The sequence below is a fragment of the Podarcis filfolensis genome (genome assembly GCF_964270895.1).
Source record: "Podarcis filfolensis genome assembly, chromosome: 2".
Taxonomy (NCBI): domain Eukaryota; kingdom Metazoa; phylum Chordata; class Lepidosauria; order Squamata; family Lacertidae; genus Podarcis; species Podarcis filfolensis.
The window spans coordinates 8640594-8658139 of NC_139605.1; the positions used below are offsets into that span (position 1 = coordinate 8640594).

The following is a 17546-nucleotide window of genomic DNA, read 5'->3' on the forward strand; positions in this document are numbered from 1 at the left end:
AATGGGAGGGTGCATAAGAACATCGAGTCCCCGGAGTCTAAAATTCCCAAACTGCACCCCTGCAGTGATTTAAATATATATATATTTTATTTTTTAAAAGCAAAACGCATGCATCTTTTTTTAATAAAAAAATTGTATTTTTAAAAAAATCATTTAACATAATTATTACAAAATATAAGCAAAATATTGCAAATACATACATACATACATACATACATACTGTATATATTTCAAATAAGAACATATATATGAAAAAAAGAACAAAAGAGAAGAAAAGAAAAAAGAAGAAAAAGAAAAGAAGAAGATAAGTTGAAAAAATTTCTTCCAAGTTTATTCTACAAATAGCTCAACATGAAAATAATAATAAAATTTCATTGGTTGGCTTCCATCGCTTACACTGCACTTCCTATATACATTTTAAGCAAGATTGTATCTGTTATTCCGTATTTTTCCCATACATTCTCACACAAATATTCTAATCAATAAGTTTTCTAAATCTTTCATAAATCTATTCTAAACATGCAACTTTTTTTGATGGAGGGGGTTTGGTCTTTTTTTATGTGAGGCTCTCATGACACTGTCAGCTGCATAGTAGGCAAACAGATTTTTTAAAAAGAAAGAAAGAAATACAGAAAACAGGAAAAAATAAGAACCTCACATTTTATTGATGGGTCTTATTAAAAACTGTTTGCAAATTAGTTACATATTTCTTTTTTAAAAAAAGTTTTTTATTTATATTTTCAAATTTATACATTTCATTAGTTTTACAATCAATATAGCGTTGCAAAATTTTACTTTCCCCTATTCCTGCGGTTCCTTGCATTTATTTTTTTAATATCTTCTGCATATCCAGATTCATTTAACTTGCTCATTTGATTATCTACTGTATATACTCTTATAAAGGTAAAGGGACCCATGACCATTAGGTCCAGTTGTGGCTGACTCTGGGGTTGCGGCGCTCATCTCGCTTTGCTGGCCAAGGGAGCCGGCGTACAGCTTCCGGGTCATGTGGCCAGCATGACTAAGCTGTTTCTGGCGAACCAGAGCAGCGCACGGAAACGCTGTTTACCTTCCCGCCGGAGCGGTACCTATTTATCTACTTACACTTTGATGTGCTTTCAAACTGCTAGGTTGGAAGGAGCTGGGACCGAGCAACGGGAGCTCACCCCGTCGCAGGGATTTGAACTGCCGACCTTCTGATCAGCAAGTCCTAGGCTCTGTGGTTTAACACATAGCGCCACCTGCGTCCCCATATACCGTACTCTTAGTACACTCTTATAAAACTGCAGGTTATTACAATATTCCTGCTAATGTTCTTATCTGTTTACAATTTATCTGTAAATATTCAATAAACCATTTCCATTATTTCATTAAAAGTTTGTTATCTTGATTTCTTATTCTTTCAGTAAGTTTTGCCATTTCTGCATATTTCATAAGTTTTTGTATCCATTCTCTACTGGGATGCATATAATATTTCTACAGCCGTTGCCAAGAAAAAGTTAAATACAATACAATAAAATGGAGAATAAAGGGAAATGTATCTAGCTATTTAATGTGATATTTTGTCAGTATTATTGTGATAGTTTTCCTTTCACTGAATCTTTCTAGTTCCCCAAGAAGCCTGGGGCAGCAGTGCCCTCTCTGCCTACCTGCCTCCCCCATCTCTCTCTCTCTTCACACACACACATAATTTATCTTCACAACAACCCCGAAAGGTTGGTTAGACTTTAAGGCAAGGGCTGGCCCAAGCTTATGCAGTCAGCATCCTGGCTGAGTGGGAATTTGTTAAGGGCCTCTCAAGTTTCTAAATGCTGGGAAATTACAAGGATATCCAATGAAGCTGAATGTTGGAAGATTCAGGGGCAGATAAAAGAAAATACTTCTTTATGCAGCTCTTTATCAAACTATGGAACTCCCTGCCACAGGGATAGCTTTGAAAGAAGATGAGCCAAATTCATGGAGGAGAATTAATGGACTATGCAGAATTAGACAAATTGACAGGAAGGATTCGAAACCTGCGGGACCAAAGATTCTTAGAGGACTGGAGTAAATATTTGAACTATTTGAAAAGCAACTGTAATAAACAGATTACGCTAGTAGAACTGCAAGATGTTTTGTAAGGAGGATTATGCGAAATATTGCAAGGAAGATTATGAAGAGAATATTAGTTAAGGATAATTAAAAGTAATAGAGAAATTAAGAAATGCAGATTAAGTGATAAAGAATGGAAATCTTCAGAGGTAGTTGATGGAAGTCTAAAAAAATTGTATAAGATAAAAATGTATGTTAAATGACTTGGAAATGATATGTTAAAAAATTAATTAAAATGTACATACTGTATATATTTTAAAACATCATGGAGGAGCGGCCTATCGATGGTTACTAGCTATGAAAGCTATGCTCTGCCTCCACCAGTGTTTTCCAAACTTGGGTCTCCAGCTGTTTTTGAACTACAGTTCCCATCATCCCTGACCATCGGTCCTGCTAGCTAAGGATGATGGGAGCTGTAGTCCAAAAAACACCTGGAAACCCAAGTTTGGGAAACAAAGCCTCCAAGGTTGGAGACACCAATGCTTCTGCATGGCAATTGTTGGAAACCACAGGAAGGGAAACTGCTTGAACCCTGCTTGGTGTTTGAGACCAGGATGCTGGACTAGATAAGCTATTGGCCTGATTCAGAGGCTCTTTTATGTCCTTATGTAGAGCAGCTGATCTACAAGGCTGGCTTAAGCAGTATGTGGACCGAGAACTCCCAGAAGTGCAAGCTGGATTTCGAAGGGGCAGAGGAACCAGAGACCAAATTGCAAACATGCGCTGGATTATGGAGAAAGCTAAAGAGTTCCAGAAAGACATCTATTTCTGCTTCATTGACTATGCAAAAGCCTTTGACTGTGTCGACCACAGCAAACTATGGCAAGTTCTTAAAGAAATGGGAGTGCCTGATCACCTCATCTGTCTCCTGAGAAATCTCTATGTGGGACAAGGAGCTACAGTTAGAACTGGATATGGAACAACTGATTGGTTCAAAATTGGGAAAGGAGGATGACAAGGCTGTATATTGTCATCTGCTTATTTAACTTATATGCAGAATTCATCATGCAAAAGGCTGGGCTGGATGAATCCCAAGCCGGAATTAATATTGCCGGAAGAAATATCAACAACCTCAGATATGCAGATGACACAACCTTGATGGCAGAAAGCGAGGAGGATTTAAAGCACCCTTTAATGAGGGTGAAAGAGGAGAGCGCAAAATATGGTTTGAAGCTCAACATCAAAAAAACGAAGATCATGGCCACTGGTCCCATCACCTCCTGGCAAATAGAAGGGGAAGAAATGGAGGCAGTGAGAGATTTTACTTTCTTGGGCTCCATGATCACTGCAGATGGTGACAGCAGCCACGAAATTAAAAGACGCCTGCTTCTTGGGAGAAAAGCAATGACAAACCTAGACAGCATCTTAAAAAGCAGAGATCTTCACCTTGCCAACAAAGGTCCGTATAGTAAAAGCTATGGTTTTCCCAGTAGTGATGTATGGAAGTGAAAGCTGGACCATAAAGAAGGCTGATCGCTGAAGAATTGATGCTTTTGAATTCTGGTGCTGGAGGAGACTCTTGAGAGTCCCATGGACTGCAAGAAGATCAAACCTCTCCATTCTGAAGGAAATAAACCCTGAGTGCTCACTGGAAGGACAGATCCTGAAGCGGAGGCTCCAATACTTTGGCCACCTCATGAGAAGAGAAGACTCCCTGGAAAAGACCCTGATGTTGGGAAAGATGGAGGGCACAAGGAGAAGGGGATGTCAGAGGACGAGATGGTGGGACAGTGTTCTCGAAGCTACCAGCATGAGTTTGACCAAACTGCGGGAGGCAGTGGAAGACAGGAGTGCCTGGCGTGCTCTGGTCCAGGGGGTCACGAAGAGTCGGACAGGACTAAACGAAAAAAAAAATTTTTTTTCCTTCCAGTAGCACCTTAAAGACCAACTAAGTTAGTTCTTTGTATGAGCTTTCGTGTGCATGCACACGAAAGCTCATACCAAGAACTAACTTAGTTGGTCTTTAAGGTGCTACTGGAAGGGAAAAAAAATTTTTTTTTTTTGTTTTGACTATGGCAGACCAACACGGCTACCTATCTGTAACTAGGACTAAACGACTAAGCAACACCACCACCAGCTTCCTCCAAAGAAAGAAGGGAAGAGAAAGAAAGGTGCACATAACCGGAAGATTCCGTTGGTGTTTTAGTTCCCCCGTGCGCTCTCCATTTCCTGTCCTCTCTAGGAATCTCTAGCTCAGGCCCTTTAACCCCTTTAGTACCACAGCTGAGTTGATGGTGGGGTTGCATTGCCCTGGGCAGAGCGGGGCAGTAGGGGAACTTCCAACATGGGCAGAACTTGTGCTTGGGACAGATGAGGTGCCCAGCTTTTCAGAGCCTGCGTCATGGCAGGCAGGAATATGAAGGGTCCGGTGGGCCCTCTGAGCATATGCAAAGTGCATTCATTGCCCTTGGGGAGGTGCCGCGCGGCTCAGTGGAAGAGCACACGGTTTGCAAGCAGGAGGTCCAGAGTTCAAGCCCCAGCTTCTTCCAATATGTAATTGCTGCATTTGCAGGGGGTTGGACTAGATGACCCTCGGGACCCCTCCCCGCTCTGTGGGGATTTGCACAGCTAAGTCCATTCCCTCCAACATTCCTCTGATGAAAATGGGGATATCGTACTCCATACCCTCCAATATTTCTCTTGATAAAATGTGTGTTTTATAAGATCGTGAGGCTAAAGTTGTGCCTCTGGTTGGTTGGGGTTTTTTTGTGTGTGTTTTTTACAGGCACATGAAGGGTTACATTGTGAGTGCTTTGGTTCCTAGAGAGACTGAGGAGTTGGGGGTGAAGGGGAAATAAATTAGGGCTGCCCACTTCCTGTTCTGGATGTTCCCCACCCTCTCCAGCCCCTCTGTTGCAGGATACAGCCAGACCAGAAAGAGGACAGCCTCTGTGGGGCTGAAGCAGATCCAGCGCAGTGGGGCAGGATGTGCTGTGAGTTGCATGTGGAGGGGGAAAGAGGAAAGTTTCTAAATGTGCAAGTGGTGCAGAGCAGATGCAAATCCTTGCCCTCTGCCACTTCCGTTCACTTTTGACCTAGATCTCTGATAAAACAGATTTTCGTATGTTTTCCTGTACATGTGTTTTCCTGTACATCACCTCTGTCTACAACTTCAGGGTCTCCTCCTCCTCTTCCTCCTCCTCCTCCTCTTCTAAAGTATTTTATTTCTCCTTCATAAATGCTACGGTTTGCCATTGCATCTTTTTGGCGTTTTAGGATGGGAAAGTAACTTTCGTGCAATTGGGGTGGATGGGGGGTGAGATAGGAAAAAGTGAAGAGGCAGTGGTTCGATAGAGGATTCTTGCAAAAGTGGGGAGGCTTTTAAGAAGAGCGTCTCCCCCTCAATACACATTGAAGTTGTGCCATAGAACATCCTGATACAGTAGATATTGATTTTTAATCAACTGGACGTCCTAGTTGAGATAATAATGGGGTGGTAGGTTAACACTTTACACAAAACTCTGTTTTGGGGTTTGTTTGTTTTTACTTGAAAGTTAAATTTGAGGTTGTTTCCTAAGGAGTGTCAGGGGTGTGAAACAGCAAAGGTGACTTCAGGTAGGATTGTGAGCAAGCATAAAATTATGGAATTAACCAGGTGTGTAAGCGAATGGATTCAAAGGAAGAAGAGGTATTACCGAGAATCACTTATCTAATAATAACACTGGGAGTGTAATTTCTTTTATTTATATAAATATATATATATTCCTTTTTTTGTGCCATATGGTTAGAGGAGAGAACTTTGTTTATTGCATTTGTATCTCACCTCTTCCTGCAAGGAGCTAAAGGTGTGGCCTACATGGGTTCTCTTCCTCCTCATTTAATCCTCATTTAACCCTGCCAGGTAGGTCAGGCTGAGAAGCAATGAATGGCCCAAGGTCACTTAGTGGGTTTCATGGCTGTGGGGTAATTTTAACTCTGGTCGCCCAGGTCCGAGTCTGATACTCGAACCACTAACAGCTCGCATCATCCCTGACCTCTGGAGGGCTGCATAGGTCAGTCACGCCGAGTTGGAGTGCTGGACTAGGAAGAGGGAGACACGAGTTCAAGTCTCCACGTGGCTGTAAAGCTCATTGAGCGACCTTTAGCCTCTCACGTTCTCTTTCAGCCTAAAGAGTACTTAACTGGGTTGTTGAGAGGATAAAATGACAAAGGAGATGAGCATTGGTCCATCTATGGACTATGTTGGGCCATTGGTCCATCTAGCTCAGAACTGAAACGTTCTTCCCATGATGTTGCGTCAGCTGCTTGATCCGGACAGCAGGCCCAGTTTAGCAAAGCGCTTTTAACTGGTACCCTTGCCCAAGGGCCTGAGGCTTTTCAAAGCTTGCCAATTATATTTGTAGTTGTGCATGTAGAAAAAGAAAAGGTTCAGTCTAGCTGCACAAGCTCTGATCATGAAGAAAGTGACTGGAGGAAAGGGAAAAGTTGAATGAGCACGGTCAGAAAAAAGGCAAGGCCTTCCCAGTGGTGGCACCCAGCCCGTGGAACACCCCCCCCATCAGATGTCAAGGAAATAAACAACTATCTGACTTTCAGAAGACATCTGAAGGCAACCCTGTTTAGGGAAGTTTTTAATGTTTGAGGTTTTTTGCTTTATTATTGTTATTATTATTCTGTTGGGAGCTGCCCAGAGAGGCTGGGGAAATCCAGCCAGATGGGTGGGGTATAAATAAATTATTATTATTAACATGGAAACCCAGCTTATCCCGAGCCCTGCATGGAGATGCAAAAGATTGAGCCCAGGATCATGCAAGGCAGATGCTCAGCCTGAAGGCTTAAAATACAGTTTCTCTTTCAGAACGACTCAACAGTCAAAACAGCTTGGTTTGGCTTATTTATTCCACTTTTTGTCTTCTTCATTCAGGGAAAAGAAGTTTCTTTCTTGCTGCCTGGAAATTTTGCTGAATCCAGCATAAAGTCACCATTTGACCGGAGTGACTTGCTTGCAGCACCGTCGATAGATCCTGCTGGTGTGTCCTGGATGAATCAGCCTGGCAAATGAAAACATGAGATGCGCTTATTTTAAAGGAGGTGCGACTGATAGAAAGGTCCTCCCTGGCACCACCTGTGGTACATCCACAAAGGCACAAGTCTCTCACACGTTGGATAAGAAGGAGTAAACTCTTTGTTTAGCTCTTTTTTAAGGAGAAGGCTACAAATATTCTGTTTGTTTGTTTGTTTGTTTGTTTGTTTGTTTGTTTGTTTGTTTTAGGCCTGCAGGTCTCAATGTGGCAATATTTCAGAACCCTCATCCTTCCGGTGATGGGCTTTCCAGCTTAAAATAACACTTTCTACGCTCTCTGTGGACATTGCCTCCGGTGTTCCAACTCCGTCGAACAAAATGGCTGCCGAGCTGAGGGCCGGCGGAGTCATGAGTCTCCCTTTGCAGAACGTTCTAGAACACGAGGCGATCCCTGGCGCGAAACTGAGGGAGGGATCCCAAGCGGGGCTTCTGGAATCCGAAGGGGAACGGGTGGTCCCTCGCGTCATCCAGGTTGGGACCATTGGGGAGCTTCTGGGCTGGGTGCCCCCCCAAGAGTTGACCCAGGGGTCCGAGGAGGGCTTGGCGCAGCGCTGGGAAACTCAGTGGCAGGAGGTCCTAAAGGCCGTGCAGCCCCTTCCCTCCGGGTGGGGAAGCCAACAGCCGTCGAAACCGTTGCTGTGGGGCTCTTGTGAGGCCGTGACGGTTGCTGGCCAGTGGCCCAGCGGAGATGGAGTCGCTCAGCTTCTGGTGGGCAATGGCAGAGGAGCTCCAGGAGCCTTTAGCAATCTGGTCGCTGGAGAAAACAGGACGTCAGAGAAAGAGGCCGTGGGAAAGGATGACACTGGCACCGATGCGCAGGGTAGACATTTCGGGCAGTTTGGCTACCAGGAAGCCGAGGGACCCCGAGAGGTTTGCAAGAAGCTCCGGGAGCTCTGTTGGCAGTGGCTGAAGCCAGAGAAGCACACCAAGGAGCAGATCCTGGAGCTGGTGATCTTGGAGCAGTTCCTGACCATCCTGCCTCCGGAGATGCAGAGCTGGGTCAGGGCCCGTGGCCCTCAGGCCTGTTCCCAGGCGGTGGCCCTGGCCGAAGATTTCCTCAGACGCCAGCAACCAGAGGCCGAGGTAAAGGAGAGAAAGTTTTAAGAATTTATTTTAAATCATTTTGATTTGATTTTAGAAATGTAAAATTAGAACAATCCAAATGTATATCCATATACGGTGGTACCTCGGATTACATACGCTTCAGGTTACATACGCTTCAGGTTACAGACTCCGCTAACCCAGAAATAGTACCTCAGGTTAAGAACTTTACCTCAGGATGAGAACAGAAATTGTGCAGCGGCAGCGGGCGGCCCCATTAGCTAAAGTTGTGCTTCAGGTTAAGAACAGTTTCAGGTTAAGAATGGACCTCCGGAACGAATTAAGTTCTTAACCCGAGGTACCACAGTACAGAGATTACTCTGAATCTCAAGACTTCCCCCCACCCCACCCCTCCGTGGGTCCTATTGTCAACATTTACAACTGCATATTATTCCATAGTCTGTATTTTGTATCACTCGATATTGTCCATAATAATTGTTTCACTACAAGTGAGATTAAAATCCTGCTCATGTTTTCATCTGCTTGCAATGGTCTCCTAAATAAGTTTTTTAAAAATCCCATTCCTTTTATAAAGTTTTTGTCCTCTTGTTTCCTGAGCTTTCCAGTCCATCAGCTTAGTTTGCCATTCCTGTCTGGTAGGGCCTCTGTCTTCTTTCCATCTCTGGGCTAGTAACATCCGTGCAGCAGTTGTTGTATACATAAAATGTCTTCTTTGGAATATAATTCCTATAATTCCTAATAGAAAAGCTTCTGGTTTTTTAACAAAAGTTATTTTAAACATTTTTTTCATTATATATCATCTCCCAGAAAGCTTTTATTACCTTACACGACCATCACACGTGATAAAAGGTACCTTCTTTTTCTTTACATTCCCAGCAGGTATTTGCACTAGTTCTATACATTTTTGCTAACTTACTAGGAGTCAAATACCACCAGTACATCATTTTCATATAATTTTCTTTCAGTGTACAGCATGCTGTAGATTTCAGATCCGTTTTCCATAACCTTTCCCAATCTGCCATCTGAATATTATGTCCCAAATCCTTTGCCCAGTGTATCATTGCTGATTTGACCTGGTCGTCTTTTGAGAAAGTTTTAAGATTTGATCTTCCTCAGGGTGAGCCTGAGGAGGGTTCGCCCTCCTGACTCCAAGGCGTTGACTTGACAGGAATCCTCTCTGCTCTTTTAGGCACTGGGGAGACACGAGGAGGAGGTGATTGTGGTCTCCCCTGAGGCCGAGTGGTCGCCGTTGGAGGGCAGCCTGGGTCCCAACTCATTGGGTATGTATGAATTGTATGGATCCCATTGGTCCCATTTAGATTGTTTGCTCTCCAGTCTTGTTTGTGGGCTTCCCATGGAGGCATCTGTTTTTGTTTTTATTAGGTATTTTGTGGTTTTATATCTTGATTTTATTCTGGGGAGGGTGGGGTATAAATCATCACATTTATTATTATTATTATTATTAGTAGTAGTAGTAGTAGTAGTAGTAGTAGTAGTAGTATTATTAGAGCCGCCCTGGGACCCCCGGGTATTGGGCAGTATATAAATTCTAATGATGATGATGATGATTTCTTGGCAGAAGAGACAAGCCATAGAGAAGGAAACAGCTAGAGGAATCTAGGAAAATGCTAGCTGCTAGAGCAAAGTAAATAGAGGCATAACTGACCAGAATAGCAGAGCAAAAGGCCTGTGAAAATTGTGCAGCTCATCCAATGAGATAAAGAGAGTCAGATTTCTCTGAGCTTTAGAAGCTAAAATGAGAGAGGGTGTTTAAGATGTCATGCAAATGCTCCGTCAAAATGTGGCCATGTGGAAGCAGCATTGGTGTCCAGCAGAGCTCTTTTGTATATTTTTAAATACTGTGCAGTAAAATCCAGCCTGATTCTTCTGTTTCCTTTTCCCGTTCAGGGAAAGTGAACCTGGATGGCTACGCGGTCTCAGCTGGAGAAACAACTCTGAATGGGAGCAAGCTGGGCCCTTTCCAGCGAGGAAGTCCCAGGCTACCGGTGATGCTCGGGACGTTATTGGGGCGGCCTGGTTCCCTCGAAAGCAGCTGTGATCTGGAACAGGAGAATGAGACGGAGCCGCTGGAGAGGTGGGACGAAGCCACGCTCTGCAGCGAGGGGGTCTACGAGACCGTAGTGCGCTTGGAGGAGCATGGCCACTGGTGCCTCGAATGCGGCGAAAGCTTCCAGGATGAGTGGCAGCTGGATAGACACCAGAAGACCCACACGGGCCGCAAGCGTCCCGAGTGCCCGGAATGCGGCAAGAGTTTCCGGGATATATCACATGTCCTCCGGCACCAGACAGTCCACACCGGAGAGAAGCCGTATTCCTGCTCCGAGTGTGGGCAGAGCTTCACCCAGAAGCCGGCCCTCAACAGACATCTCAGAAAACATCTGGAAGAAAAGAACTACACAGGTACGTATGCCGTAATCAATTTTGCGGGTGCCACGAAAGATGAATATGCTCAAGAGGGAATAGAATCTGCACACACACAAAATATAAAGCTTTTAAATAACTGCACAAACCCTGCAGCTCCATCCAGATTATTGAAATGATGCAACTTACAATAGAAGATGTAATACAGTGGTACCTTGGTTCCTGAATGGCTTGGCTCCTGAACAAATCGGCTCCCGAACGCCGCAAACCCAGAAGTGAGTGTTTCGGTTTGTGAAAGTTTTTCGGAAGTCGAACATCCAATGGAAGCTGGAAGCTCCTGCAGCCAATCGGAAGCTGCACCTTGGTTTTCGAACCGTTTTGGGAGTCAAACGGACTCCTGGAACGGATTAAATTTAAGAACCAAGGTACCACTGTATTTGGATTCCAACTTTGGTGTGTTGATATACTTAATAGTGTTTGTTGTGGGGGAGGAAGGGAAAAGGAGATTGTTAGCCGCTTTGAGACTCCTTAGTGTAGTGATAAAGCGGGATATCAAATCCAAACTCTTCTTCTTCTTCTTCTTCTTCTTCTTCTTCTTCTTCATATTCCACAATAATATGAAACCACGGGACTTCCCGCAGGATCATCAGGGGCATTCAAATCTCCGCATTCTGCTATGAATAATTGCAAGGGACAAAGTGATTCCCTCTTGCTGTGTGAGAGATAAGGAAATGTCTCTTCTAATATTATCTTAAGAAGAGGAATTCCTTCTGTGTGTGTGTGTGTGTGTGAGAGAGAGAGAGAGAGAGAGGCAGAGTGCCTCTCCTAAAATGAAGGTGGAAGAAGTATTAGAAGGAGGAATGTCTGTTCTCAGATGTTCCTGATACAGTCCTCATAAGATATTGTATTAAACATAACCTTCACAGAAAAACAAAATCTGCTGCCCAGTTAATAAGAGACACCCTTTCTAGCTTGTCAAAAATATTTTTATCTGTCTTCTGTCTGTCTGCCTGTCTGTTTATCTAATCGACTGTATTTACTTACTTAATTGCTTACTTAGGAGCAGGCTCGTGCTCAATAATTCTCAGAAACCTAAAAACCAGTGCAGTTTTGAAAGGTTCATTCTGCAACCTTGATTCAAAATGGCATCCAATTGTAGAGACGCATAGACAAAAAAAACCCTTCTTCTTGATCTTGGGAACCATCATGCAATATTTGTTTGTGATCTCTTAAGAGGTGTCTAAATGAACAGCAAACGAGTAAATTTCCAAAACGTGTGGTATTTTTCAATAACGTATGGTACACACACACCGCTTGGCACCACAGTTTCCAACTGGTGCACTAAGGAATCAGAAAAGTTTTGCATCGGTTAAAATTCACGTAAGCAAATGACCTTATTTAAACCTTGCGACGCTCCTCCCTCGTGCGGGATCTCATACTGCTCCCCGCCTCTGGCCAAACAGGTATCAGCATCACTGTCCGACCCCCGAAGACGCTTGTGGGCCGCAAACGCCCCGAGTGCCTAGAGTGCGGGAAGAGTTTCCGGGACATTTCGCAAGTCCTTCGTCACCAGACAGTCCACACGGGAGAGAGACCGTACAGCTGCCTCGAGTGCGGACAAAGCTTCACTCAGAAACCAGCCCTCAACAGACACCAGAGGAAGCACGTAGAAGGCAGCCACGGCGCAGGTATGGGGCTGGGCTTACCCTCCGGGACCACAGCTTCCAGCCAGAGCCGGATCTGGGTTCAGGGGAGCCCTTGGGCAAAGACCCCCTTTCAATGTATCTCCCTCGCTGCCACTGATGCTGCCCCTTCCCCATTAGGACTATTCACATCACCTGCTTTCCTTTTCTGTTTTTTTCTGAAGTGGGGGTGTCAACCTGAATAACAACAACAATTTATACCCCACCCATCTGGCTGGGCTTCCCCAGCCACTCTGGGCTGCTCCCAACAGAATATTAATAATAATAAAGCAATAAAAATATCAAACATTAAAAACTACTTGATACAGGGCTGCCTTCAGATGTCTTCTGAAAGTCAGGTAGTTGGTTATTTCCTTGACATCTGATGGGAGGGCGTTCCACAGGGCGGGCGCCACTACTGAGGAGGCCCTCTGCCTGGTTCCCTGTAACCTCACTTCTCGCATGGAGGGAACCGCCAGAAGGCCCTCGGCGCTGGACCTCAGTGTCTGGGCAGAACAATGGAGGTAGAGATGCTCCTTCAGGTATACTGGGCCAAGGCCATTTAGGGCTTTAAAGGTCAGCACCAACACTTCGGATTGTGCTCGGAAACGTACTGGGAGCCAATGTAGGTCTTTCAGGACCAGTGTTATATGGTCCCGGCAGCCGCTCCCAGTCACCACTCTAGCTGCTGCATTCTGGATTAGTTGCAGTTTCTGGGTCACCTGCAAAGGTAGCCCCACATAGAATGCATTGCAGTATTCCAAGCAGGAGATAACTAGAGCATGCACCACTCTGGCGAGACAGTTGGCGGGCAGGTAGGGTCTGCGTACCAGATGGAGTTGGTAGACAGCTGCCCTGGACACAGAATTGACCTGCGCCTCCATGGACAGCTGTGAGTCCAAAATGACTCTCAGGCTGTGCATCTGGTCCTTCAGGAGCACAGTTACCCCATTCAGTACCCCATCCATACCTGCCCGCCCCCCTGTCCCCCCAAAACAGTACTTCTGTGGTGGAGATTTGGTCTCTCCCTTGAGAGTTTTCATGGCCCTCTGCATCATCTTGATGGGACAGCTGTGTGATACGCTGCTAGTGTAGCAACTGAACATAAAACGGTGGATTAAGCAGAGCGCTGGGTCCAGTGTTTTGTGGTGGGTTAGAGTTTCAGAGTAGGACCTGAGTAAAAAGGTAAAGGTAAAGGTACCCCTGCCTGTACGGACCAGTCTTGACAGACTCTAGGGTTGTGCACTCATCTCACTCTAGAGGCCGGGAGCCGGCGCCGTCCGAAGACACTTCCGGGTCACGAGGCCAGCGTGACGAAGCTGCTCTGGCGAACTGGCACCAGAGCAGCACACGGAAATGCCGTTTACCTTCCCGCTATAAAGCGGTACCTATTTATCTACTTGCACTTAAGGGTGCTTTCGAACTGCTAGGTGGGCAGGAGCTGGGACCGAACGACGGGAGCGCACCCCGCCGCGGGGATTCGAACCGCCGACCATGCGATCGGCAAGCCCTAGGCGCTGAGGTTTTACCCACAGCGGCACTCGCGTCCCTGACCTGAGTAACCAAGATTAAAATCCCCACTTACTCATGAAGCTTGATGGGTGACTTTGGGCCAGTCACACACAGGCACGCTCTCCTTCTCTCAGCCTAACCTCCCTTTTTTTTTTGGAGAAAAAGGTGAGATATAAATGCAAATAAATAAACCAAAGAGCTGGAATCATAGAATCGAAGAGTTGAAAGGAACAGCCGTCCCATACGGGGATCAAACTTGCCACCTTGCCGTTATCAGCACCATGCACTAACCAATAAGTCTCACTAGTGCAACAAGATTTCCCCCTGTCTACGAATACACACAAACGCCCCAAACTGACTCCGTGGGATTGGCGTCCGCAACCCGAAGTTTACATTACCCGAAGGTAACGTAACCCGAGGGTCCACTGTCTACAGAAATGGCAAATCTTACCAGAAGAATAAGACATCAAGATAACAAACTTTAATAAAAGAATGGAAATGGTTTATTGAATATTTACAAATAAACTGTAAACAGATAAGGACGTTGGCAGGATTATTGTAATAACCTGCAGTTTTATATTTAAAGTAGATGAATAAATGAGTAAGTTAAGTTAATTTGGAATATGTAGAAAATACAAAAAATAAATTTAAGGAACCGCAGAAAGAGGGGGAAGGAAGACGAGTTTTGAAATGTTAAAATGATTGTAAGATTATTGAAATGTATAAAATTGAAAATCTTAAAAACAGTAACAGAGACACTTACTTGCAGGTGCAACATTTGGGTGTGTGCATTTGTGAAATATATTAATTTCTTTAATCCTTTCCCTTGCACGAGACATGACATCTGCTTGGATTCTCTCTTTCCCCCTTGCAGGTGACGGAAAAGTGTCTTCAAGCCAGGAAAAGGCCTGCCTGCAGCCAGGATCCTTGCAGCCCAGCCCGTCAGCAGCATCCCAAGAGAGCGTCGCTGGCACCTTCTCCAGCGGATACTGGCCAGCGGGGGACTCTCCGTGGGGAGCTGCCCCAAGCCGGGTTGGGGCTGCGACCAAAGCTGCCCGAAAAAAGCTGAGCCGCAGGGGGCAAAGAAACCACTGGTGCTTCCTCTGCGCAAAAGGCTTCCGGGACAAAGCGGACTTGGTGAGGCACGAGAGGATCCACACGGGTGAAAAGCCCTACTCGTGTCTGGACTGCGGGCGGCGGTTCAGCTACACGTCGAGTTTGTACAAGCACCAGCTCATCCACCGCCGGCCCATCGATCTAGAGTTGAAACCGGTGACCCAGGAGGACTTAAATCACGGGCAAAATGGAGTTGCGCACCCCCAGGCGGCTGGGGAGGAAGGGGCGTTGGGCAACGGCGTGAAGGTCGAGGACTGCGAAGGGGAGCCTTACACTGGGAATGTGGTGCTGTTAGTAGGGGGAGCTGCAGAGAGGTGAAGCGCTTTTTGACATTTTTAACAGGCAGAGTCGAAACCACCTGGCTGAAAAAAGCAAGCAGAGCAGAGACAGCTGCCTGGGCCAGGGGGGTGATGAATTTCTCCTTGAGAGAGGGGGTGGTCCCTGGCTGCTTGAAGGAGGCAGTGGTCAAAAGATGGTTCGGAAACTTCAGCCGGTGCAGAATTCAACGGCCAGGTTGCTCACCGGGGCAAGGCAGTTTGAGCCCATCACACGACGATCCTAGCCTGTCTGCATTGGTGTCCTGATCCACCGGCCCAAAGGGAGTGGTGGGGTGCAGGGATACCAAAGAAGGGTGTCAAAAACATCAGTTTTCGGGCTTTATTAAAAGAAAGGCGTGTGGTTGCCTTCATTGCAGGGGGTTGGACTAGATGACCCAAGGGGTCCCTTCCAACTGTACAGTTCGACTTGCAGCAAATCATTCGGCCAGCCTTTAGTTTCCAGGCCCAATTCAAAGTGCTGGTTCTGACCTGGAAAGCCTTAAACAGCCAAAGGCCAAAATACCTCAAGGACTGCCTCGCCCCATATGAACCAACCCCGGACCCCATGATCATAAAATGAGGCCCTTCTTTGTGTGCCTCCTCCACACGAGGTCAGGAGGGTGGCAACACGGGAACGGGCCTTTTTTGTGGTGGCTCCCCATTTGTGGAATGCTTCTCCCCGGGGGGGCTCAGCTGGCACTTTCAATACATCTTTAGGTTCCAGGCAAAAACATTTCTCCATAACTAGGCCTTTAGCTGATTAACATTCTATGGCCTTTTGAATGCATTTGTGTGACGGTCCAATCCCCTGTAATGCAAGAATCTCGAACTAGATCATACGTGACCGATGGCCATGCAACCTCTGCTTTGAAACCTCCAAGGATGGAGAGTCTCTGCCGCCTCTCACGGAAATCTGCTCCACTGTTGAACAGCTTTCATTTTATTAATGCATTTTGCATTCTCATTTGGTATTCTTATCCTGCGAACCGCCTTGCGATCTCCGGATGAAGTGTGGCAATTCAGACAATAGCAAATATAAATAATAAATAAAATAGCCAGCTCAAGAGTCTCCTTTGGTTTGCTCCCACCACCTGCAATGTACATATTGTGTAAAGAGGGTTTCTTATGCTTAATGATAATGATTACCGTTAATAATATTATGGACAATAACACTGGACTTCAGTGACCCCCCTGCTTTCAAGTATTTGGACTGTGGGGACCCTAGCCACAAATATTGTCTTATTTCTCGTTTTAAATAAAAGTATAAACTAACTGCGGATCACAAGTGTGTGTTATTTCTAGAAATAAACCCCTTATAAATGCCTTGAGGGAGATTGCTTAAGCGACCTTCTGTTATTGATTGACAGCTTTCTGCCTTATGTACCCAGGACGTCACTACAGTTTGCGGGCAATTTCCAAAGATCTCAGGAGCCTGTACCTTCCAGAAAAAGGTGAACTCATTTTTGTTCCTACAAGCTCTTGCAGCTGGGTGAATAGGACGGCAGGCCTTAGGGGCCCATTTCCTATTGTTTTTCCATTTGTCAGGGTTTTTTTGAATGCTGTTTTTATTATATTTCGTACATCACCGTGGGTCATATGCGAATGACATGGGATTGTAGGTCAACGGATAATTGCTGTTCAATCCAGAACACCAAAGGGCTTTGCTGTTATTCCAGTGCAGCCAGTGAGGCCTGTCTCAATCTGCTTTCAGTTTGTTGTTGGTTTTATCTTCTGAATGTTTTGAGGAGTTGCTTTTACTGACATTTTTGCCGTTCTGTTCTCTCTGTGAACCGCTTTGAGATTGGCTTATTTTTTTTAACAGCCGAGCAGTGGACAACTTTCAGGAAATAAATAAACAAATAAGATTTCGCTTTGAAAAGTGCCAAATTCTCGGGAGAATCTTGATGAGGGCTTAATAATAATACAGTCATACCTCGGTTTACAGACGCTTCGGGTTGCGTGATTTCGGGTTGCACACTGCGAACTGATTACTTCCGGTTTTCGGCGCATGCACAGAAGCGCTAAATTGCGCTTTGCGCATGCGCAGAAGCGCTGAATCGTGACCTGCACATGTGCAGATGCAGCGCTGCGAGTTGCAAACGTACTTCCTGCATGGATCATGTTCGCAACCTGAGCTTCCACTGTAATAATAATTTATCCCCCCCCCCCCGCCATCTGGCTGCGTCTCCCCAGCCACTCTGGATGGCTCCCAACAGAATATTAAAAACACGATTAAACGTCCAACATTAACAACTTCCCTAAACAGGGCTGTCTTCAGTTGTCTTCTAAAAGTCAGCGAGTTGTTTATTCCCAATTTTACACTGGAAGTGAGCGAGGCTGCCTGCCATCTCCCTCTTGCCC

At 45.5% G+C, this 17546-nt stretch overlaps 2 protein-coding genes across 5 annotated transcripts in view; one reads left to right on the plus strand and one right to left on the minus strand.

Moving 5' to 3' along the window:
* LOC310756746 (uncharacterized protein) overlaps positions 1-17546 on the minus strand; it is a 1375527-nt gene that overhangs the window by 967174 nt on the left and 390807 nt on the right. The gene's annotated exons all lie outside the window — the stretch shown is intronic.
* Positions 4848-16457, plus strand: LOC310756613 (uncharacterized protein). 4 transcript variants are annotated; one of them, XM_083600977.1, is made up of 7 exons: positions 4893-5024; positions 6956-7161; positions 7304-8197; positions 9366-9456; positions 10085-10597; positions 12022-12246; positions 14627-16457. In XM_083600977.1, the coding sequence occupies exons 3-7, from the start codon at positions 7433-7435 to the stop codon at positions 15184-15186; spliced, it is 2154 nt and encodes a 717-aa protein (XP_083457103.1). In that variant the 5' UTR covers positions 4893-5024; positions 6956-7161; positions 7304-7432; the 3' UTR covers positions 15187-16457. The 4 variants fall into 4 exon arrangements, with proteins under 4 accessions (XP_083457102.1, XP_083457105.1, XP_083457103.1 ...); XM_083600976.1 differs by having other exon boundaries at positions 4848-5024; positions 6956-8197; XM_083600978.1 differs by lacking the exon at positions 6956-7161.